We start from the raw sequence: 24757 nt of genomic DNA, 5'->3' as shown, positions 1-24757 counted from the left end.
CTTATTTCAGGTGCAGAACCGAAGCTGATGAAACTTCAATCAGAGGAGACAAGATAAACGCTGAGATGAAGTGAAGAATAAGCGGAAGAAATCAAATCTAATATAGTTCCTGTAGAAGGTTTAGAGTTTATACAGCAGGACAAACCAGCCATGGTGCTTCAGATTCATTCTGAATATTTTCATACATTATGTCAGACCAAAGCCGAGGTCTAAAAGAGTTGCAAAATGAAGGGATGTGACAAACACATGTGCAAAGTGCTGAAGCTTATTACCTATTGGACAAAGCAGGAAAAGCGATCAGCTCTGACAGACTTGGCTACATAACTTTGAAGAATTCTGCAAGATGAGGACTTTCAACTGATGGGATGAAATTGAAAGAAAAAGGGAGAGAAATACTCGATTCTGGAGGGCAGAGCTGGAAACTGCAGGACTGTGCTCAGCTAGAGCCATTGCTAAGACATTTCTGACTCGTACCGTGTGAGACAAAACGCAGCTTGGAGCACTGCTGGAAAACACAAGATCATGAAGTCGTCATATCATTTAACATGTAAACATGGCAGATAAATATAGAGACATAATGAAAAAAAAAAAGTATTTTTTAAATTTATTTAAAACATTGATGGGCTATAAAATGGTCCTGAGTAACTAGTTCTTAGTTTTATTTAGTCTTTTTTGAGTGATTTTTCCCACAATTTCTGGCCATCATCTTAGATGTGTTTTCGCATATTTGATATCAGTACTTCTTATTGGCTAAAAAGTATCGGCATTAAAAAAAGTATCGGCATTACAGATATCAGCCAAATAATACAATATCACACAGTTTTAAGCACTTCTTTAGAAAAACTTGCAATATTAACTCATCTGAATGGTCAACAAAAAAAAAAAGTGGGAAATTATTTACTAACCTTTTGGGTCATTAGATGACTTGAAAAGCAGTCTCTTATAAAGTGTTATAAAAAGTTACTACTTATTATTATTATTTCCATTTTTTAAATCAAATAGCTTAATCAGCTTCCATCCAAATCAAAACTACCAAAAAAAGGTATTTTAAAGCTTGACTGAACCCTTTTAATACCAGTTTGATCGAATGATGTCACTGGTTAATTAAAAAAAAACAGTCATTTTACATGTAATATATGTTGGCGATATGAATTTTATCCAGTGATCAAATTCAATGTTTTTACTACTTTCTAGTACATTTAAGGCTGAACATTTGTACTAGTATGTTTAACAAATCATTTCCCAACACTGCTCATTTTATTTCCTTTGAAAATGCACACTTTATCCCAGTTTAAGAAAGAGAAAATGACTGATTTAAAAAAAAAAAAAAAAAAAACCACCCAGCTTCCAAACATGTATTTTTTTGATAAATGAATTTTTTGTGCTTCATTTAATTTTATTTCCATGAAAAGCAAACATCCTGTAATTAAACAGGCTTTTACTTTAAAAGGGTTAAAACAACATTGAATAATGATGTTTTTGGTAGATCTGATTAGAAGTAAAGTTTACTGAGTGATTTGAACCACAAAAAAAGTGGAAAAATATCACTCTGAAATGTTTTTACAGCAGTTTTTGGAATATGACTTTTTTTAGTCCATAAATACCTAAAAGGGCAGGAGATTATAAATCGTATAAACAAACTAAATGTTTGGCAGTAAAAATATTGTAGTACATTTAAAACAGATCTTTAAATAAAATCCACAGCCCCCCTTATCATATGGAAAATAACTTATAAAGTTTTTTCCCCAATAAATATGCAACATCAAGTGATTGAACCAGCATATAGAAGGGGTTAAATTAATAGAATAAAATGTACTGAATGATTTGAGCAAACCAGAAAAAGTAATCTGTAACATTTTTACATTTTTTGAAAGAGGCTTTTTTTTGTCCTGGAATGACTGGAATGGGCAGTAAATTGAAACAACCCACAAGGGTTAAGATGTCCAAGCTACTGACTGCTCCTTAACTCCTGCTTCGTGCTGCAGAAGGGCGTTGAGAGCTGCTATAATGCTTCTACTGTCAAAACATATTAGGGCGATGAGCTGGCGCTGCTGTGGGCGAGATGTCTGCCTGTGCACATCACTGCCAAGGAGGAGAGGGAAGTCTAGCCAGTGACACTGGCAGGTTTACACACAGGAGGGAAAAATGCCTTCAAGCTTTGCACACACAAGGTAGTTTTAGTCCATGGGTGCTGCTTTACCCACAAAATAGTTCACATATTAATTGGCAATTATTTTGTGTGCTCTAACTGTACATTTAACCCAAAATTTAAGCATAAAAACTCGTCCTGGAAAGATCAAATTGTTGAGATGCTGCTGTTGTTTGTGCAGTAAGAAGTTTTTCCTCTTCACATCGCCAAGACAACATTACAAATTCCCCTTTAAAACCTCCATGGAAGCATGCAGGGGTTGTTTCTAAGCCACATTAATAACAAACAGGCTGCGTTCATCGGTTCCATGAATAAAACAGCTGCTCACAGCGTGACACTGTGCCAAAAAGAAACGGCACCGCTGTCATCATTTGCATAAACTGAGACAATCTAACTGTATCGTCTCATTTCCAAACTAAAGATGTAGCTCATATACTTTTATATTGGATGGATATTCCATAAAGGAATTGAAAAATACATGTAATCTTACTTTTCCTTCAATAATACCATGACCCACTGATCAGTCTATTGATTTTTCTACCTGCTCAGTATCATAATGGCTCACATTACTGTTAAGGAGAAATGAGATTCTCAGTCATTCTTTTAAGTTTTTGAGCACTTGGAACATATTGACCACAGACAGCGTCACCACAGGAAGAGTCCCACTCAGGTCAGGTCCCAGTCCATACCATAGCCAAGACGCTGCAATGCAAACGCCATCGAGAAAAGAGCCATCCCCCATTGCAACGATTCCACAGACAGAGTAGTCATAGCCCCCAGGGAGGAGGATCCCCATGAGGAAAACACTGGAATCAGCATTATTTAAGGTAGTTACACTCACAGATGCTGAATTAACTATAGCAGGGGTTGCCTACTTTGTTCCAGAGCTGCATATAAAAAAAGGGATGACAAAAATCAAAGAAAATAGCTATGATTAATCATATGTAATGTTCTAGTCCAATAAATATAAGTGTTTAACATGGAGGGAGGAAAATAACATCAGGTGGCAGGAAGACAGGTGAGTCATAGTCATAAAAGGCTGCCACTGGCCTCTTTTCTAAAATAACACTGCAAAGCCATGATCAGTGAACTGTGACAGCTACAATGATTATAATCCGTTTTAATGATTGCCTTGGCTACGGCACAAACACTCAAACAGGCACGTAAACACAGACAGCACCACCAGAAATCTACACAAATGCAGATAAAAGTCGTTAAAAATCCTCAATGACTGATATTTTCCATGACTACAGTTGAGATGTACATAGTTTGTCTTTTAAACTGTAAATGCTAATTACATATACAGCTTTAGGATTTAGCCCAACACACTGTATTTATAAATTAAATTGCTTTGAAGTGTACCAAAGTGGATTCTGCAATTCCAGAATAATCCTCTGTGCGACACTGAAGCAACTTTTTTATTTTTTGTGCTGGCAACCTCATGAAAATGCCTCCATCATTCACAGTCTCTGACAAGCCAGCTTCACCCATGCTAATTAAGCTGCCACCTCAAAGCGCAGGAGTGACATGGAAAATGCACCCGAGATTTTTTGGACAAAGAGATGAAGTGGCCCAGTAGACGAACAAGTTTGGAGGAGGGAAATTAAATCTTATTTTTCTCAGAGCATCCCCCTGATAATGTCCCTTTGCAGTCTACCTATAATTATCTGTCCCATTTGAGCTGCACTCCAGAGACTGTGCAGTCAGGCGCGGTAATGTTCTGATGATTTCAGCAGAAAAACAATGAAAACCTTTCAGAAGAGGTGTTTGCTTAAGCATGCAGAGCCACATTCAGTAGTGCATTCACTAAAATACATTTAAAATGATGCAGAGAAAATGAAGATTTCCATGTCAGCTTGTTAGTAATGACCTGACTTGGATTATTTTCATATTCACCACACGAGAGTAACTGGTTGAACAAATCCTTTGACAACCCCCACCCCAATACAATCTAAACAGAAAATGGAAAGCATGTTTGTAGCAGCAGCAACAATAATCCTTACATTTAACAGCATGTTTAAGATGTGCAGTCATTCTGCTGCTGCTGCTGCTGCTGAGGACAAGTCTAGGGGATTTTAAGTGTTTCACACCCACTCTGTGGTGATGGTGATGACTAATACCACCTATGGTCTACACTGCAAGCTCAGTTTGCTCAGTGTAAATGTGCACATAACTCAGAGAAACATGCACTTTCAAATACAGCACATTTTTATGTAAGATGACATTTAGAAAATCCAGTTTGAGAAAAATGTCTCACAGTGTTTTTATTTGTTATGTTTTATCCTTTAACATAAAGTCATCATTTAGACAACTTGGGTATCAGTGGTGGGGAGTCGACGGCTCTGATCTGAATCCCAAATGCCAAAATCAATTAATTTATGCATGTTAATTGATGATATAATGATGAATGAATGCAAAAGAAGGAAACTGGAGGAGTGAAAGCGAAGCACTTTCAGTCTCCAGTGACCACACAGACACAGGTTAGCATGTGGAATCACTTTGGTTTATATGATATTAATTTGAGATAATTTAGAAAGAAGGGAAACATGCATCATGGTTTGAGGACAACCGTCTCCACTTTCACCAACAGCCTCCCAGATATAAAATCATGGGTGCAGGCCATCTGACGTGCAAATAGTCGGCCCTAATTCTACTTCTGACTTGTGCCTCCCTCTTGACCAGTCCACACTAGCCCCTCTTCTTACCTGCAACCTGCACTTTAAAAACAGAAATCTTAGTAAGATTAAAAATCTTAAAGTGAGTACACATGTGCTTATTTTATTTTTTTTAAAGGTAAGATAAATATTAGTTTTTATGCCAGAGAATTCCTCTTGTTTTAAGAGTATTTTTACTTGTTTTGGGAAGTCTTGACAAGCCAAATTTTCTTGATCTGTTGGCAGATAATCTATCTTATTTTAAACAACATTTACCTAATTTTTGTACATTTTTTTTCCTTGTTTTTAAGGCTGTGTTCTTTGCAGTCTGGGAGTCATCTTCAGCAGCCTCCTTTCATTTGAACGCCACATCAGCAGTATTACCAGACCTTCCTTCTTCCACCTCATAAACACAGCTCACCTCTGTCCGTCACTCTCCTCCACAGCTGCTGAAACTTTGATCCTTCATCACCTCCAGACTGGATTATTGCAACAGCCTCCTCTGTGGTTCACTCTCCCGATAACCTTCAGTACATCCCGAAGCCGCTTGCCTTCTTCACCATTCCTGCATCCGACATCACGTCGCCCCTGTGCTCAAAAACCTTCAATGGCTTCCTATCCTTCAATGCATTCACTTTAAAGTTCTCATCTTTATTTTCAAAGCCCTCCATAATGAGGTTTCTTCTTACCGTGCTGACATGCTGCTCCCCTACACTTCTTTCCTAAACCTTTAGTCTTCAGACTCCAAACCCTCCCATCAGAACCAAGCAGAGAAGCTGGGGAGACAAAGCCTTCCCCACTGCAGCATCCTCTCTCTGGAAGTCTCTGACACCTCCAATCAGACCCTGCACACAACCATCCATCTTCAAATCTCTACTCAAAACTCATCTTTTTAAAAGTGTGTTTAATGTTAAATATCCTTCATTTTAACTTCAAAGATGAAGTAAATGCCTGTTTACTATCTGTTTTATGTAAAATGTCATTATGTAGTGTGCTCCATGAATAAAATGTATTATTATTATCATCATTACTGGCTTCTCACTTTGAAGGAGGAAAGTCGTAGCTGCTGCTAAACAGACAACCTTCAAGCAAGTGATATTTATCCTTATCCTGACACAGAAAGGATGAAACAAATAACTAATTCTAGTGTTCTCTAATAAAAATATATCAAATATAAATAATCAAATCAGAAATACTTTGTCTGAATGTACCAAATAATCACACGGAAAAATAGGAGCCCTGCACTGGAAAAAAGAAAACACATTAAGGTGCCTCAGTGGGCATCTTATAACCACATCTCAGCTGTGATAGTAACTGAATCAATTTGTGGTTTGCAAAGAGATTTCCAGCCCAAATGCACGATACAGAAATAAATGATACCTTGATAAGCTTGAGCTCACAAAAGCGGCCACAAACTGCTTCGTCTTGCAAAAAGGAACACAGTGAACTTGATTAATATTCCACTTATACTTCATACACTTTCTGCATCAGGGTTCAGCTTCAATCATGGTTCATTCATCCAGAAACCAGTAAGAAAGCATGCTGATGGAGTTGATTAGGTATTTACTGGTCAGTTCCTGGACAGTCTCTCTATTAATCAGTCACGTATGATTTAACATGAACTAATCATTCAATCTTTATGAAGTATTATTGTCATGGAATATGTTAACTTTTAAAGAAAAAAAATACTTTTTTTGTGGCACAGACAGAATAGTTGAACCAGATTGAGAAACAAAGATGGAGCCTTCTGCTGATATTGATTAGACTTAAATGGCTGAATGCTCAATTAAATCCATCTTTTATGAGGCCAATTAAGATTTTATATTTCAATCGTTATGATTAGAAAGTGGCAATTTTCTGCACGTGCACATTTGCAACCACTTGCTTCTGCTTCAAACCACCACAAGGATAACTGAGAAATATGTGAGTGAGTATATCAGGCAAGCAGCTCCATGTTCTGTGTAGAGAGCAGAAATTCATTTTTTACTTGACAAACATGAGGAAAATAAATCATGACAAAGCTGATAAAAGACCACCAGGATCCTCCCTCATTAGATAAGTTTAGTCAGAAATGTAATGATCGCCCTGGGATAATAAAAATCCACTGAAAGAGACATTTCCTGCTCAGATGTTCGTGATCTCAGTGAGTAGGATGCTTTAAAATGGAAATCTGAATGATTAAGTATATATTTAATATAATGGGTCTATATGATGAAGCAGCAGCATTAGAATAGATATGCACGCTTGATTTGTTTATCTGGCAACCGAACATCCTTGTAACTTCTGTAAATACTATATGTATGAAGTATTTCCTGTTATACACATAATTTCTACATAGAAAAGCTTACATTTAAAAAGGGAGTAGGACATGAACCTTTAGTGTGAATACAGCCTGCAAGCAGTCAGGCTGTTAGTCCTAAAAGCTCATGCTCATCACTGTCATCCTCATCTCTCTGACGCTCTGTCCTCCTTCTTCCCTCTTATCTGTCGTCTACATGATCCTCCTCATCCTCTGGGTTTTGGGTTTGCTCTGTTCCTCATCCTCCCCTTTTGTCTTTGCTGTTCGACTTATCAGCCTCGTAAACTCGCTCAGTTGGAAATAATGCAGGCATCAAATCCTAGCAGGCGCCTCTGCAACAGAACCAGTGCAAAAAAAGAAAAAAAAACCCCAGCTGCTGCAATTATCAGCACGTAACTTTTGCCTTCTGACATTTTATTCTGCTGGGAGTTTCTATCTGCAGCGCCTTGTCTCAGTCGCAGCTCTAGAGGAGATGCAGTTCCCTACAAGAAGTCAGAGTATGAGATTAGCCGTTGCTGGACAACAGCAACATGAGTCAGTGCTGCTTCACAAGTGTCACTGTTTGACACTCAAGAAGATATTAAGAGTTGATTAGGAGAGCAATTAACACCGTTAACTCTGCTGACACTACTCCCATCAGCATCCTGCTTTCATTAGAAGAGAAAAGGAAACCGAAACATGATTTGACACACAGAGAAAGGCCGGATAAAATTAAATTTCATTCTGCTTTGCCGTTGGCCATGTAGGCATGTGTACCAGTATTTGGTGGTTTATTTCTATTTCTGACTGACTGAGGCTGCACCCCCTCCCCCTGACTGGAAAGAGAAATAAACCCACATACACAAACTTAATTAGACATTCACAGGTGCACACACTACTGTGCCCACACTCTGAGCACACACATAAACACCTGTGCAGACGGTGCTCACTTTCAGACAAGCACACACCCACGCAGCCACCACTTGCTTGTCAGACCCATGACTTCAAGTGTGATTGCTCCTCTTCAGCACCCCCGCAGCTAAGTTGTCATAATGGCCCTCTGACACCCAACTATGGAAATAATGGCAGCCTGGGAGGGAAATTTCCTGCTCCCCCCCACGCAAACAATCACATGCAAACTGTACTCTCACAGTTCAACATCACAGAAACAATGAGATTAATGGAAATGACAGCACAGAAGGGTCTAATACTGTAAGAGTGTCAAACGTTAACAAACTTTGCTCAAAAACTTACTAAAGCATGCAGAAAAAAAATCAGATTCACTGCTTCAGACTCCATCAGAAGAAAGGGGGTAAATGACTGTTTCCATTAGTTCTGCTTGTATTAGAAACCACTGACTAAAACATGGAAGAAAGGTGGGACAGATGATCAGAGGTTGCCAACAAATCCCCAGTTTACTCACTATCTACCACACCTTTTATACTGTTACGGTCCCTAAACAATAATACAGCTCAAGAGTAGGAACCATAACATATAAGCGAGACCACCACCAAACAGCAGCATTTAACACAGTTTATTAAGGAAAACCACGGTAATCAAAGGAGAAGGGAGCTCCAGCCGAAATAAGCAAAAGAAAGGAGCAGTGTCAAACCGGCCATGCGGCGGGCTGTAGGATCTGGGCTGCTCCCAAACAAAAAGATGATCAAACCAAGGAAGAAAGGAAGAAAGTCCAAAAACTGGACTAGTGGAGACTCCCAACTCAAAACAACCAAAAGGAAACGGTGGCGAGATTGGCGGTGACCTCTGTCTGAGCACGGTGCACTCATGCCTTATGTCCGTCCCAGCACACCACTCCAGCCAATCACTGCAGTGGAAATAAAAGACATGATGACACGCAGCTGATAACGGTAAGTAGAAACAGCTGACCATGACACGCGCAGCATATAATGTTTCATGGGTTTATCCATTTAGCACTTCTAGCGGTAAAGGATAAAAGCATTCCCATCCAAAGAATCAGGACTAAAAACAGAAGCAACGTCTGCAAACGAGTTTAGACAGACGACTTGAAAAAGTTAGCACTAAAGTGCCACATGGTTTGTTTGTTTTTTTTTTTAACCTCTCCACCAGCTCAGCATGCATTTCAACTGCATGATAACTGGTTCCAAACAAATAAACTATTTTAGAAGCAAACTTCATCTTTATTTATCGATGATGTAGTTAGTTTTATTACAGTGATTATGTACTTTAGCCAGTTCTAAAACCGTGACAGGGCTGAGGGTTTGATCTCTGGGTCCTCTGGAAACCTAAATGTCACTTGTAGAGACACTGATTCACTTTACCTAAAGTTACTTCCAAGAGCAAGCAGATTGCATCATGTCAGGCTAGGTTTATAAAAACATATCACACACTTAGAGTACTGCTAAGGAAGAAAACCATTATTTTAGTGCAAAGTACTCCAATGGGAATGTACAAATTCATTTTGGGCAATTCAAGTTTCAATCCAAAACATCTTTGAGTATTTGTTTTACCATCCACCCTGTAGGAAAATATGTTCCTAACTCCTGTTTTTTACCCTTTAACATCCTGTTCTACCATGTAGTACAGCATGTTTTTCAGGGATTCTAAAGAATCATTTGTTGAATAAGAGAAAAAAGGTCCAAAATATGCAATATGCATAATTATGATTAATTGTCTACTATCTTTCATCCTCCTGCTTGTGACCTGAAAACTGATCACAGCTCAGCACGTTTAAAGATGTTTAGATTCCTAAAATGCATCTGAAGGAGAGGGGAGGCTTGTCAGAGGAGGAATGAGCTAGGATACACCCTGACACAAACCACATTAATGTCTCACTGTAAACTGAATTATTATTCAAGTTGTCCTGAATATTATTGAGGCTCATGACAACACCATAATCTCATTGAATTAAATCAAATTTGGTTTCAAATGATCACTCCCAGAGCAAGGATACATCATCATTTGTTTAATTCCTGCTAACTAGAATCCTCTTTGGACATAAGAAGTCGTGTTTCTTCTTTTTATGAAGCTCTCAGCAACATGCTGTCTCATCCTGGAGGTCATTTGGAAACTAAAACCTGTAACAACACAACCAAATCCGACATGGGATGCAGAATTCAACCTCAAGTCTCAGAGGGCAGACTTCCTTTAAGCAGCACATGATGCATGCATGAGCCCCTGGAAACATCCAATCCAAACAAATACATATAGCTGCAAACTGGACCAGAAATGAGAAGCTATAAATCAACTGCAGCCTAAATGCACACAGTTTCTGGATATCCTCTAGACAATGCTGTCAACATAATAATCACTGCCATCAGAAAGCCTTTTGCAATTACACTGAACTTCTTAACAGGTATGCAAGAACAGGCAACAGTTTTTGGGCACAGATGAATCAATTCCACCTCCACTTGGGTCAGGAGATCCCTGCAGGCAGGTACCTTCTGGAGTGACTCACATACTACAGTCAACAACAGGCCCCCTCCAGAAGGACTTCCACCAGAAGAAATGTTATTGAGAATATGTGGAGTTTCTTTCAAGAACCAGAGTTCTGAGAAAAGGTGCAAAGATCTCCACAGACTCCTCACGCCCACTGAACTCTTACTAAATCCTGTTACCCTTCAGGGCACAGGTAGAGGTCCCGTTCACCGATGACAAAGAGAGCATCCTCTAGTTTCATCCCAACCTCTGTTCGCTTGGTAAACAGCTGATCAGGAAACTGTGGCTTTTAATTTTAATTAATTTATTTAATATTTTTATTGTGATGAACAGTATGAATGGATGCCAGCGTGTTTCAATACATGTTTTAATGTTTTCATTGTGTTTGTTGCACCGTCTCCTCTGCAAACAAAGTTCCTAACACATAAATAAAGTGAATTTAAATTTGAAGTATGGCCGTGTTTGCTCTGTTGGATGAGGCTTGTCCTTTAACCAAGTGGGGCCTGACAGCAAGCCGCTGCAAATATGATGACACAGTCTTGTGCAAAGATGTCTTTGTTTTTTTGGGTTTTTTTTTTTGCATGTCTTAAGGTCCCAGAAGAGAGGCCTCTCACAGCCCTTGTGGATTGTAAACAGATAGTTAATGCATATTATAATTTTATCAGATAAAGCATTGACCTGATTGCACTGATACCATATTTTAATGCTACTGACGGATCGGCAGGCACAGCAGCATGGAAATATGAATCACCTAAAAGATTGTACAAAATTTTATATTAAAAAATAGATAAAAACGGTCTGGGCACGAAGCCCCAGTGGTTATGGGGTTAATTTTCAGGTAAAGAATGAGTCCAATAATTCAAAGGGTGTTAATTACTAATAGCAAAAATACACATGGCCACCATTGTGGTGAGCATCTGGCTCGGACTGTGACTGACCACAGCCTCAGAGGATTACATCCCAGGCTTTACTTAACCCTCGACATGCTCCCAGTAGAGACTGACTCAAAGCTCCTCAACATTACATTAGAATAAGTAAAGTTACTCTTTTTGGAGAGGAACACTTTCACACAACAGCTTGAAACAAAACACACATGTCTGCTGTTCGATCATTGTTCACCTAATGTGGAAAATCTGCGAGAGAAGTAGACCTCATGCCGAGAAAGAAAATCACTTAAACCAATGGATCTCCAGTTTTTAGATCATCTAAACCTGCTGTAATAACCAAGTGCCTACACTGTCTCTACAGCAGAGCATCTGGCATGCTCTGCTAGAAGCTGAGACGATTTGTGAGTTTGTCAGCACATGTTTTCCCTAAGAGGAAATTCTGTGACAACAGTCAAATGGGATGCGGCTGCTCACACAGGAGGAGGCAAATCTGTGCAACTGGGATTTCCATGCATATGCTAGCAGGATGCAAACGCATATGGCACATTCACAGCCGTCGTTTTGGATTGATGGAAGAATGAAAAGAACAAAAAAGATGATCTTTTCTATAATTTTGTAGCTCTGTAAGTGAAACACATTTCCACATAACCTTAAAACCAAATCCTGTAAAACTGCTTTCACGTCGACATTTCATTTTCCGATTTTACCTCCGTTTTCAGTCCTGCTCTCTTTATTCTTGTTTCTGATGCTAATGCATTCAGCAAGTTGTCTCTACCCCCAGAGACCTGCAACCCAGTGCCCTTTATATTCAGCTTTTTAACAACAAATGCTAGGAAACAGAGGGTAAGGCCACCAGGGCAGAGGGCTCCTGGTTCTCCACAGGTAGAATTATTTCAGGCTTCATGCACCTCGTGGTTTTATCATGATTTACGGGTTTTAGCTTCTGATTCTAATTTTTGTTCTTGTCTGTTCCTTAGTTGCTGTTCTAGATTGTCTTGGAGTCTTAGTTATCTTGTTGCTATTCTATTTTTAGAGTTTATCCCCTTGTGTATTATGTTTCCTTTTACTTCTTGTTCTCTACACACCTGGATCCACTTACTACTTTGCTCCAGCTGCTCCTCGATTAGTTAGTTCTCCTCAGTGGTTTTGTTTGCGTCCTTCCAGATTGTCCTTGTTTTCCATTTCGTTTCCATTAGCACCATGGACCTTTTCCCAATCAGTCCTGAAAACCAGGATGGGATCATTTGCCACTTGACAGCCAGCAGCGACTTGATCCCCTGCCAAAAGGAGGCAGGGGAACATTTTAGGATGCATGGCTTCAGATATTTTACAACTTATAAACAAATCTCTGCTTTTTGGAGACTTCCATCTGACACTAGAAACAGCTAAGCCATTCCTGAAAAGGAAAAGTTCACCTGTAAGCAGCCGTGAGTCAATAAAACTTCCCTTTTCTTTGTAAAATAACTGAAAAACAAAATTCATCTTTAATTTTAAAGTACTTTTTAAGGCTTCTTTTGCACCCTGCTGTAATGCTTTTAATGTTTTATGTAAAGCATTTTGAATTGTCTTGTACATAAAATGTGCAATACGAATACACTCGTCTTGCCTTGTTGCCATCGCTTGTTCCTTCTTAGAAGTCTGCTTCTTGTCTTTCCTAGTCTTGTAGTTAATTATTGTGCCTGTGCTGCGCCTTACGTTGCACCTCTACAACAAATCCTCATCCCCTATGTCTACCTACCTTCTACATCTTCCTCCTGCATTTGAGTCCTGCTTCTACCCCCTGGACCCTGACAGGTGTCAACTAAGGTATAAAATAATCATCTCAGCACATAATCACCTCATGCAGACAATCATCAACCAAGAAACAGTGTCTACCAAGCCCAGTGGCATTGTCTGTTTGAATATCTGCTGAAAACCTTAAACAAACCTGAAAACCGCGACGGTAGGTTGGCATTTTGAAGTCAGCATGCACACGCACCGTGCACAGACACAAGTGAAACTCTGCAGCTGTTATTTGATTTGAAATGAAGTCTCCTGTGTTTTCCATGGCAGTTATGGCCACATCTAGCATGCACTTACACATGTATTTTGGATGCCAACACACACACACACACACACACACACACACACACACACACACACACACACACACACACACACACACACACACACACACACCAAAGCATGCGTGTGTTGGTAGCCCAGCAACAAGCTCTAATTACCCTTTGCAACTGCACAGTGATGAGTGAAAACAGGGGATCAGCAGGAGTAAAGAACAATGACAAAAATACAAGCAGCTGCACTTTCATAATACATCTAAAAGAACATTCAAACATGCAAAAGTTTGATTAAAAAAAACAAAAAACAGATTTTGTTTGTTTTTTTTTCCATGAAATGGATATACTGCGAAGAACAGTTGCATGATTTGCTTTGGGCTCGAGCAATTTAACTTTTACATCAACATTTCTGTGAAAACTGGCATCCAAACAGTAGAACTGGCATTTGTAGTTGACTACAGAGAAATCACTGCATCCACTAGGAGAGCAAAAGTCCACATGTGGGGGGGGAGGGGGGGGTCAAATACTGCTCTGTTGATCTAAATGTTACATGTGGACGAACGACGCTGCACTGATATAAAACCACGCTGTCATGAATTCACTGCAGCAAGCCCCCGAGACAAAGTGAGCAGAGAGAAAGAACGCAAACATGTTTTAACAGAAAGTTAGATTCACTTTCATAGAAAAGTTTTGCTTTACAATGAAACTGGGGTGATAATTATCTTGTAGTGACACAACACATAGATCAGTGATCTGCACACCGAAACACTAAAACTATCCACTGAAGCTGTATAACCCTGAAAGCCATTAGTACCTTACACATTATTGTCCTTCTGTCGCATTTAACCACTGACAAGATTAACAAACCAGTGCAACAGTCACCGCACAAACAGTTTTACAGATCAGCAAACATTTAACCCTCTTAGTGAACTAAAAGAATATGATAACGGTAGCATGAGATGCAGGAATCATGGCTTACAGGTTGATAAAACAGAATTAAAAAGGCAGAAAAGTGTGTTTTGGAAGTCAAAACTTGTCAATATAACATCTGAAAGGCATCTAAAACAAGCAGTTTCACAATGATGACAAAGAAAAACTGATTTGGGTGAAAGCAGCAACATTTGAATTTTGTTGATCATTATTTAGATAATTTGCAAAGAGAAAACATGCTTTTCTGTTATAATATAACTAGTTCTGTTGAGTGTCAACTTCACATACACACTGTGAAGCGGTGATCTTCATTTGCTTTTCAGCAACTAGTATAGGAGTAACCACTAATCCTTTTTTTTTAAGACGGCTTCATTTCAGCACCATGGGGAGCTCCAGAGTGCTCAGCAGCAGCTGAGGATAATTCCCCTCATGGGCTATAGAAAGCATCTGTTGGTCGGCCTCCCAAACCACAGCAATAATTCAACTCCCACAGTCCCCAGCACTCTTATGTCTGCAGCAGCACTTTATACCTCAAGAAATTGGAAATTTCATACTCAGAAAGAAGAAACAAGAGAAAGGATATGCTCATTTCAGCCATGTCCTTGCTTTTTCAGCTGAGCAAGTTTAGTAGTTATCCTGTTTTAATCAGAGGCTGCTCAAATGCATCAGTGGTTTTGGTCAAAGTGACTCAAATCTTACTTTTTTGTGTGACCCATTTCTGTATGTACACTGTTCACACTGCAGTCGGAGGCGGTCGCATTAAATTATGTGAACAACAACCCAAAAAATGAGCTATCAGCAAAACTGTAATTGAGCATTTTCACCTGCAGTGTCAAAATTGTCTTAAGGGTTCCCACAGGCAGGAAAATCTTCTTAATAATAATAATAATAATAATAATAATAATAATACAAATCTGAAAGGACCTTCGAGTACAACCCACCTACACGTCCTGCCAAATGTTTGAAATTTATTAAAAGAAATAAGTTTGGAAATTGTAGAAAATCTATGAGGAAAAGTAGATAAAGGCACAAAACAGCTTTCACCTATCACATTACTCCTGTCAGATTTAAACACATGCACACACACACACATACGTGAGTCCTACGAGGAATATTTTCAGACAGCTTTTCCCATGTACTATGCACATACATAACATGCTACCTGTCATCATTCTGAAATGTCTGGTCCCCAAGCACCAAGTCCCTGAAGCGGTAGCGAGGTGGGAGAGGCGGCACCTCTGAATCCACATCTGCCATCTTGAGATTGGAGATGTCCAGAATAACACCTGAGTTGCTGCTGTTGTTTTTCTGCAGGGTGTCACTGGAGGATCTGCACGACAAGAAGCAGAGCGATATGTCAACTATATATGAAATTCATGTAAGATGCTTGCTCATGATTTACCTTTTCCAGATAAAAAGATTTGAAACGAAGCAGGGCAACATCTACTCATCAACATGTTTGTGGAATTTCAATGTTTATCCAACCAACGACAGGCGCAGCATTAGCTTGTTTGAGATTGTTTGTAGATGTGATGGATATCAGGCAATGATGTAAAGCTCAATTACTGGCTGTAAGATTTGGTGGTCAGGGAAATAAAAAGGCAGTTTTAGCTGTGCAACAAGCAATTTGAAATGACGTGTTTATAAAATTATTGTTTGGAAGTGACAACAAAACGCAGCATGTTCTAATCCAGCATGTGGAATAAATAACAGAGAAAAAAAGGTAAATGAATCCTTACTTATTAAATATGACATACTCTATAATCCTGAAAAAAGATATTTTGATAATGGTTAATATTTATGCAAACAAGCCACACAGCTGAAGAGTCTTGCAAAGCAAAAAATGATCTGTAACAGATAAAATAATTGTGAACTTTATTGTCTGATTCATGAATAATTCAATGAATATTTTTTATAATATATATATATATATATATCAGTGGTGTGCAGTCAGGGTAGGCAGGGTAGGCAGTGCCTACCCAAGACAAAAGGGATCAAATTAAATAATTTAACTCTAGTGATTTGATTTATTTTATTAGAAAAAAAGCTTTTATTTTATAATTACTGATCTTTAATTTACGTTTTCTAATTATAATTTCCTAATGCCTGTAATGCTTGAAAGTGCTGGCATTTAGTGCTCCTTTTAGTTCAATAAAAATAAAAACCTCAACAGCGCCCCCTCCTGGCCATGAAATGAAGCTTCATAAGTGACTCATCATTGCGCGCTAATATGATCAGGCCACGCCTTCTATTGAAGGCACAGCGCTCCTCTGCCTTTACCGCCCATATTATCACAGCGGTGTGTGTTCGCGCATGCGCAGTTAGTTTCTAATATAAAGATTATGTACGTCAAAAGGCAGATCACTACGCTGCGTTTTTACGTTAGGCAGCGTAGTGATCTGCCTTTTTACGTTACTGTACTATGGAAATGATCTATGTACGTTAAGAGAGAATTTGTGAATTGATCCTCTGGTCTGAAGTTTGCTGGCGGGCTCACCGGCAAAATGACTTCTCTTGAGACAGTTTTCACGTCTTTCTTTTGAGGAAAAACGTAAACTTTTGAATGATCGGAGACCAACACCTGAGCTACCTGATCTTCAGCAAAGGAAGGGTCAGAAAATTGTCCGTACTTTTCAGAGTGAATGGTACAAAAGGAAGGGTTGGCTGTGTGGATGTCCTAAGTTGAACCGGCTGTTCTGTTTTCCATGTTTGCTTTTTGGCGGCACCTCTGACAATGTCTGGACTAATGCTGGATATTGTGATTTAAACAACTTGCTCTGTGCCAAAGCCAAGCATGAAAAATTGGTGGTCCACATTCAGAGCCAGATTGCTCTGAAAACATTTGGTCACAGCAGAACTGACCTGGCTTTGGATGAGCAAATGCGGCTGGGCATTAGTATGCATAATGAAACCATGAGGAAGAACAGAGAAATCCTCAAAAGTTTCATAGATGTTGTGTATTTCCTCGGAAAACAAGAGCTGGCTTTCCGTGGGAACGATGAAACGGAAAACTCCTCGAACCGGGGAAATTACATTGAGCTGCTGCACCTGCTAGCTAGCAAGGATGCTAGTCTCTCGGCCCACTTGGCTTCATCCACGGTGTTTTCTGGAACTTCTAACAGGATTCAGAAGGACCTGATTGAGGCGATCGCAGATGTTCTGAGGGACAACATAACAGAAGAAGTGGGTGTGGCACCGTTTGTTGATGTGGAGGTAGATGAAACCACAGACATCACAAATAAGGCCCAACTCTCCATTATTTTATGTGTCTGATAGTGAGGTGAAGGAGGCTTTTCTGGGCTTTGATGATGTCAGTGATGATGGGAGAGCGACAGCAATCGCCAACTATACCATGGGTGTCCTGGACAAGCTGGGCTGTGCACACAAGTTGGTCGCACAAACATATGATGGCGCATCAGTTCTGGCATCACAGCTAAACCGAGTGCAGGCAAAGATCAGAGAAAAAGTACCCGAGGCATTGTTTACTCACTGTTACGGGCACAAACTGAACCTTGTCCTCTCGCAGTCTGCACAGGTGATCCCTGACTGTAAAGTCTTTTTCAAGAATCTGGAAGGCCTTGCTGCTTATTTCAGCAAATCCACAAAACGCAGCAATCTGCTGGATGAAGTGGTCAGAAGACGCATTCCACGCGCAGCAGCGACCCGGTGGACCTCCAGGCTTGTTCAGACCGGCTTGTTCAGACCGTCTTGTTCCACTATGCAGAACTTCTTGAGGTGTTCAGGCTCATTCAGGAAAACCCTGATGACTGGGATGGACCAGCTCTGACTATGGCCTCTGGTTTCAGCATCTGGCTCTCCAAAGCGTCGACCTGCTTCCTCCTCATGGTGTACGGCGCGGTTTTCACAGAGACAGACGCATTGTTCCGTGTTCTTCAGGCCAAGGTGATGGACATAGGGTTCTGCTCTCTACGGGTCAGAGACACGATGAAAGCCTTGAGCAACCAGCGCGAGTCTTTTGACTCATTTTATGCGCAGTTTCAGCAGCGGTGCAAAGTGCTGAACTTGGTGCACAGCGACACCCGCAGCCAGCGGCTGCCCGACGTCAGCTGTTTTACCGCATCCTGGATAATATCAACTTGCACATGGAGGCCAGATTCAAAAACTTGGGAGAGCTGGATTTTCTGACTTTAATCAATCATCGAAATTTTGATGAACTGTCAGCCAAATTTGATGATGCAAAACTGCACAGCCTTGCTAAATATGGGAAGCATTTCGATTTTGTGAGGCTAAAGGCCAACCTTATTGGCCTGTACAGCTCACAGATGACCAGAAACAAGTCACCTCATGAACTGCTTGCCTTCGTGGTTGAACACGACCTAGAACACACTGTTCCAGAGGCTGCAAAACTCTTGAAGTTGGCGTTGACCATTCCAGCCACCACAGCATCAGCGGAGAGGTCTTTTTCAACCTTAAAACGGATCAAAACCTACAGCCGCAACAGGACAGACCAAGGGAGACTTTCATCTCTCGCTCTGATATCAATTGAAAAGGAGAGGCTCATCAAACTGAAGGCAAACACAGAAGAGTTTTACAACGCTGTGATCAGCAACTTTGTCCAGAAGGACAGGCGCATGGACTTCATCTTCAAATAAAGTAAGGTTAAACTCTTCCCTCCCTCTCTGTTGTTATGGCAGTGTTCACGTCTAAGCCATGTGGTGATTATGGTCCAACATCACATTGTTGTTTTGTTTATGGATCTGAAATACTGACATGAATTTTTTTTTTTTTTATTCTTAAACCTTAATAACCGTGTAAATTGCATAACAAAGGTACGTGGAGCTGCACATGGGTGCAGTAGAGTATTCTTGGTTTTGCGCTCAGGTATTTTTACATTAAATGTCTATCTGGGGTGTGGACCCTTGAGATACCGATGTTTCAGCACCGCAGACAGCTCAGAGTTGTCAGTCTCTCTACTTATTGCATTTGGGATACAATCAGGCTGAGCTGTCATCAGTTGCGTAAACGTGGACGGTCCATACAGCTCAGTTGAATTTGCTGAGCATTAAGTTCGTAGGATTCTCCGTTATGATTTACGGGAATTTGGGGGATGTGGCAACTTCTAACTTGTATGTCGGAAAATTTAGCACTTCTGCTGTGTATTCTGTGTCCAGGTTGATTAAATTAGATTTCCTTTAGATGGCTGTGTAGAGGAAATGTTCTAAGAAATTGGGAATTTTTCAGGAATAATAGTTTTAAGTGCTGTTATAGTTCAAGCAATGATACAAAACTTTGGCTGCTGCACTTGGTGCAGAAAGGCTGGTTTGCTGGATGGGTATATTGCCAGTCACAAATGGCTGTGCTGCGTATGTATGTCCAAGCTCATGCGTGCTCGCTGCTGTGCGAACGAGCATGTCCATGAGTTTAGAGCGGGGATGGTGGTCACAAAAATATTTTCACAAAGGCATATAACCACATTGTTATTTATCCTACTCGTTGTCGTGGCGTAAAATTATTGTTAGAATCTGACATTTTGTTAGATTAAGTAGGGAACTTTTATAAATGATCACTTCATTAAAAAAAAAAAAAGAAATATTGTCACTTGCAATTTGCCACATATATTTGCCATATATACACATATATATATATACACATATATATATATACACACACATATATATATACACACATATATATATACATATATATATATACATATATATATATACATATATATATATACATATATATATATATATATATACACTGCTCAAATAACATAAAGGGAACATTAAAGTAACATGTTGTAGATCTGAATGAATGAAATATTTTTATTAAATACTTTGTTCTTTCCATAGTTAAATGTGGTGACAACAAAATCACACAAAAATTATCATTGAAAATAAAAGTTTCAACCCATGGAGGTCTGGATTTGAAGTTATACTCATAATTAAAGTGTAAAAACGCACTACAGGCTGATCCAGCTTTTATGTAATGCCCTTTAAACAAGTCAAAATGAGGCTCAGTAGTGTGTATAACCTCTGCGTGCCTGTATGACCTCCCTACAACGCCTGAGCATGCTCCTGATGAGGTGGTGGATGTTCTCCTGAGGGATCTCCTCCCAGACCTGGACTAAAGCATCCGCCAACTTCTGGACAGTCTGTGGTGCAACTTGACGTTCGTGGATAGAGCGAGACATGATGTCCCAGATGTGCTTAATTGGATCCAGGTCTGAGGAACGGGCGGGCCAGTCCATAACATCAATGCCTTTGTGTTGCAGGTACTGCTGACACACTCCAGCCACATGAGGTCTAGCACTGTCTTGCATTAGGAGGAACCCAGGGCCAACCGCATCAACATATGGTCCTACAAGGGGTCTGAGGATCTCATCTCGGTACCAAATGGCGGTCAGGCTACCTCTGGCGAGCACACGGAAGGCTGTGCGGCCCTCCAAAGAAATGCCACCCCACACCATTACTGACCCACTGCCAAACTCGTCATGCTAGAGGATGTTGCAGGCAGAAGAACGTTCTCCACAGCGTCTCCAGACTCTGTCACATCTGTCACATGTGCTCAGTGTGAACCTGCTTTCATCTGTGAAGAGCACAGGGCGCCAGTGGTGAATTTGCCAATCTTGGTGTTCTCTGGCAAATGGCAAACGTCCTGCATGGTGTTTGGCTGTAAGCACAACCCCCACCTGTGGACGTTGGGCCCTCATAGCACCCTCATGGAGTCTGTTTCTGACTGTTTGAGCAGACACATGCACATTTGTGGCCTTCTGGAGCTCATTTTGCAGCGCTCTGGCAGTGCTCCTCCTGTTCCTCCTTGCACAAAGAAGGAGGTAGTGGTCATGCTGCTGGGTTGTTGCCCTCCCACGTCCTCCTCCACATCTCCTGATGTACTGGCATGTTTCCTGGTAGCACCTCCATGCTCTGGACACTACGCTGACAGACACAGCAAACCTTCTTGCCACAGCTAGCATTGATGTGCCATCCTGGATGAGCTGCACTACCTGAGCCACTTGTGTGGGTTGTAGACTCCGTCTCATGCTACCACTAGAGTGAAAGCACCGCCAGCATTCAAAAGGGACCAAAACATCAGCCAGAAAGCATCGGAACTAAGAAGGGGGTCTGTGGTCACCACCTGCAGAACCACTCCTTTATTGGGTGTGTCTCATAGACTGTATATATAAGATGGACGGCGCCTCCATAACATCACCCATAGGTTTCTGAAGCGCTGAATTGAAGCTCGGTGGGCAGTTCCTATCCTCGCCATCTTGGCAGAGGCATGTGTGTCATCTTGCCCGGAAAATATGTTTATGGGCAAAGAGGTGGAGCTGAGAGGGGGGCTGTGAGCGTGGATGATTGACATCGAGCAAAATCCGGGCTTTCTGTAGCTAAGAGCTAACCCAGAGATAACAGCAGCAAACCAGCAAATGGAGGTAAGCGGGCTAAAGCTAAGTCACATTGTTAACCGGCTAAAAAACGCGGTTGTTGTATGTTCTTCTGACTTGAATCGGGAGATGGGGTACCTGTCAATCAAAAGGACACGCCCCTAATAATGCCAAATTTGGAGATTACATTTCTTTTAAACGGGCGAGTTAGAAAAAAATTCACTCCCCCCACAGTTGTCATGAAAGTAAACCTGACCTATTAAACCTAAAATGGATTTTTAAACCAGGCTGTAAACATGTTTATTTCTGCTGTGAAGTTGATCTTTTGAACATGGGAGTCTATGGGGATTTGCTCTGTTTTGCAGCCCCTAGCGGATGAAGGGGGAACTGCAGTTTTATGCACTTCCGCATAGGCTTCACTTTTTACCGCCAGAGGCTCCGTCAATCTTTCATGTACGGTTTATGGTGTGTCTTGCCAGTTGCCTATAATTTCCACCTGTTGTCTATTCCATTTGCACAACAGCATGTGAAACTGGTTGTCAGTCAGTGTTGCTTCCTACGTGGACAGTTCGATTTCACATAAGTGTGGTTGACTTGGAGTTACATTATGTTGTTTAAGTGTTCCCTTTATTTTTTGAACAGTACATATACACATATATACACATATATATATATATATATATATATATATATATATATATATATAATATATATATATATATATATATATAATATATATATATATACAGCATGTATTATTTAAAACAAAAATAACATTATTCAACCCTTTAAGTGAACCCTGTGAGGACTATTCTGAAGATGCAACCCACGTACAAAGAACACGTTTGTGTGTCTCTGTGTGCATTCTCAGCTACATGTGTACACGTGCTTCCATTCTGTATCAAAATGTCACATGTGGTGAAATGCTTGAGGAAATTACCTGTCACCATGGGAACTTGATGATCTGCGTGGTGGACTCATGGCTGTCTCTTGAAGAGGGATTAGGGAGGGGAAGGATGAAAGCAAAGGAAGAAAAGAAGAAAGGGGCCAGACGTTAAACACTCGTATTAAAAGTGCACCTTTCTAGGACTTAAGAGGAATGTAACATGATCAAATTTACTGCTCATTTTGCAGCTTAAGTCTTCCCAAAGTTGAGCAAGTTGTCTCAAGCTGCTGTTCTTAAGGCAGAAAGGGATTACACTGATACACTTTAATGCAATTGTACAGTTTAATGGTGTCTACTCTGATAATATGGAAAATAGCAATGCTGCAAGGTCAATTGGCTATTATCTATCCACAGAATGTGTTTATTCAAGTCCCCCTAGCGTGTGTTTTAATTAGTGCAAACATGGAAATGAGGAATCACCTTCAGAGTGACAGTAAGCCCATTTTCTGCCTTAGAAGCAAAACATGGAGAAGGAAATGATTTCAGAAATAGAACACAGACTTGTGCTGCACCTCCACTCTACTATGCACTCAGTGTTACAAATACATGCTTGGTCAGGTTCAGTTCAGGTTCATGTGTGCTTGTTTCTGCTTGAGCAGATCCATGATTTCTTCACAGATGACATACATGTTTATGTGTCTTGTTGGTATAGTTTTTAAAAAAAAAAAAGATTAATCATCAAATAAGGAAACAATTAATGAGTGTGTGCGTGCATTGTGCGGATGTGTTTGCATCTGTATGGTCTTCATTGTACTGTGTGGGCAGGCTTGAGTGGGCTAATAGTACTAAGAGACATGCTTTCCATTATCACTGAAAGCACAAGCCCTGGCAAATACAGACAGGATATGGAAAGAGATGAAAAATTAAATTGTTGAAAGAAACAGAAATTAGGAAATAATGGAAGCAAAACAGAGGACAAACAAATATCATGTCCTGTGTCCGCAACAAATTCACCACATTCAGCAAGCAAGTAAAAATGCTTTCTCCCCCTACAGAGAAACCACAACCTTAGGGACATCTCTCAATGGATAAGGCAATGTGACCACAGTTACAGAGAACTGAGATGCTCCCACTAAGAGGCAGTCTCCTCTTAATGGACAGAATCACATGGATTCAGATCAAAACAGGCAGATGAAGTTGAAAAGGCATGAAATTCATCTTCGGAAACATAACAAAAACTGTTTCAAAATGCTGCGAAAGAAACATGCAACTTTCATGATCAAACATGGAACTGTGCATTTTTCCTGCAATTAAAAATGGCTCGATCTTTTAAATTCAGGTCGAATTAATTCTCAAAAATCACATTAATGATACTAAATATACAAAAATGTCTATTTATTAAATATACAATCACATTCAGATGACTGCTTGAAGAAAAGGGTTAAGAGTGGAAACAGAGAAGCAGAAAACTACAACAGTACAAAGAGGCTAATGGGTTTTCCTTTATATTTGAATACTATAAGAAAATATACAAAATACACAAATTATTCACAGCAAGTTCACTTTACTTTAACATTGTAATGAAAGAAAAATAGCTCAAATACCTCCTTCACTTTGCAAAGTTATACAGATACAGACATCTCTGGTAAAGAAAGCTCACGTGAAACATAAAACACCATCTGTGAGTTAAGTGACACTTCCCAAAAGTTACTTTTTTTTTTACCTGGATGTTGTGTTTCCGTGTCTGACCGAGGTCCCATCATCGTAAACAAAGGTTTGGTTTAGAAAACCTCCTTGCACTGTGCACACTATACTGCCTGTGCGACACTCTAACATCTAACACTGCGTGCAGGATCTCTGCCATCATAGGAAAGTGGTGAAGACAAGGAGGAGGAAGGTCAGCTCCTGTGCCCGGGTGGCAAACAAGCTTAAAGGTTCCGTTCTCTGGCTCTGTCCCACACCAACAAATAGAAAAATGCTCCCAAGGTGGAAAAAAAAAAAAGGTTTACTAAAATAAATAAATAATTGTACTTGTTGGCTCTGACCGGTTCACGCGCAGCTCCAAGTGGTTCATATTTACCTGCCTGCTAATTTGTTTGTCAGCGCGTGAACCCAAAAACATCCGCCGATTCCAGACTTCGCCGTCTC

At 40.2% G+C, this 24757-nt stretch overlaps 1 protein-coding gene across 1 annotated transcript in view; it reads right to left on the bottom strand.

Moving 5' to 3' along the window:
• kcnt1b (potassium sodium-activated channel subfamily T member 1b) overlaps positions 1-15644 on the bottom strand; it is a 75617-nt gene extending 59973 nt beyond the window's left edge. Inside the window, exon 1 of the mRNA XM_079251222.1 lies at positions 15535-15644. Within this exon, the coding sequence (XP_079107348.1) occupies positions 15535-15629 (95 nt within the window). The 5' untranslated portion in view covers positions 15630-15644. The remainder of the gene's footprint in view (positions 1-15534) is intronic.
• Positions 15645-24757: the final 9113 nt, after the last annotated feature.

This window comes from Telmatherina bonti, assembly GCF_933228915.1.
Source record: "Telmatherina bonti genome assembly, chromosome: 13".
In the NCBI taxonomy this organism is placed as follows: domain Eukaryota; kingdom Metazoa; phylum Chordata; class Actinopteri; order Atheriniformes; family Telmatherinidae; genus Telmatherina; species Telmatherina bonti.
The sequence above is the reverse complement of the archived record's forward strand: the minus strand, read 5'-3'. Positions and strand labels throughout refer to the sequence as shown.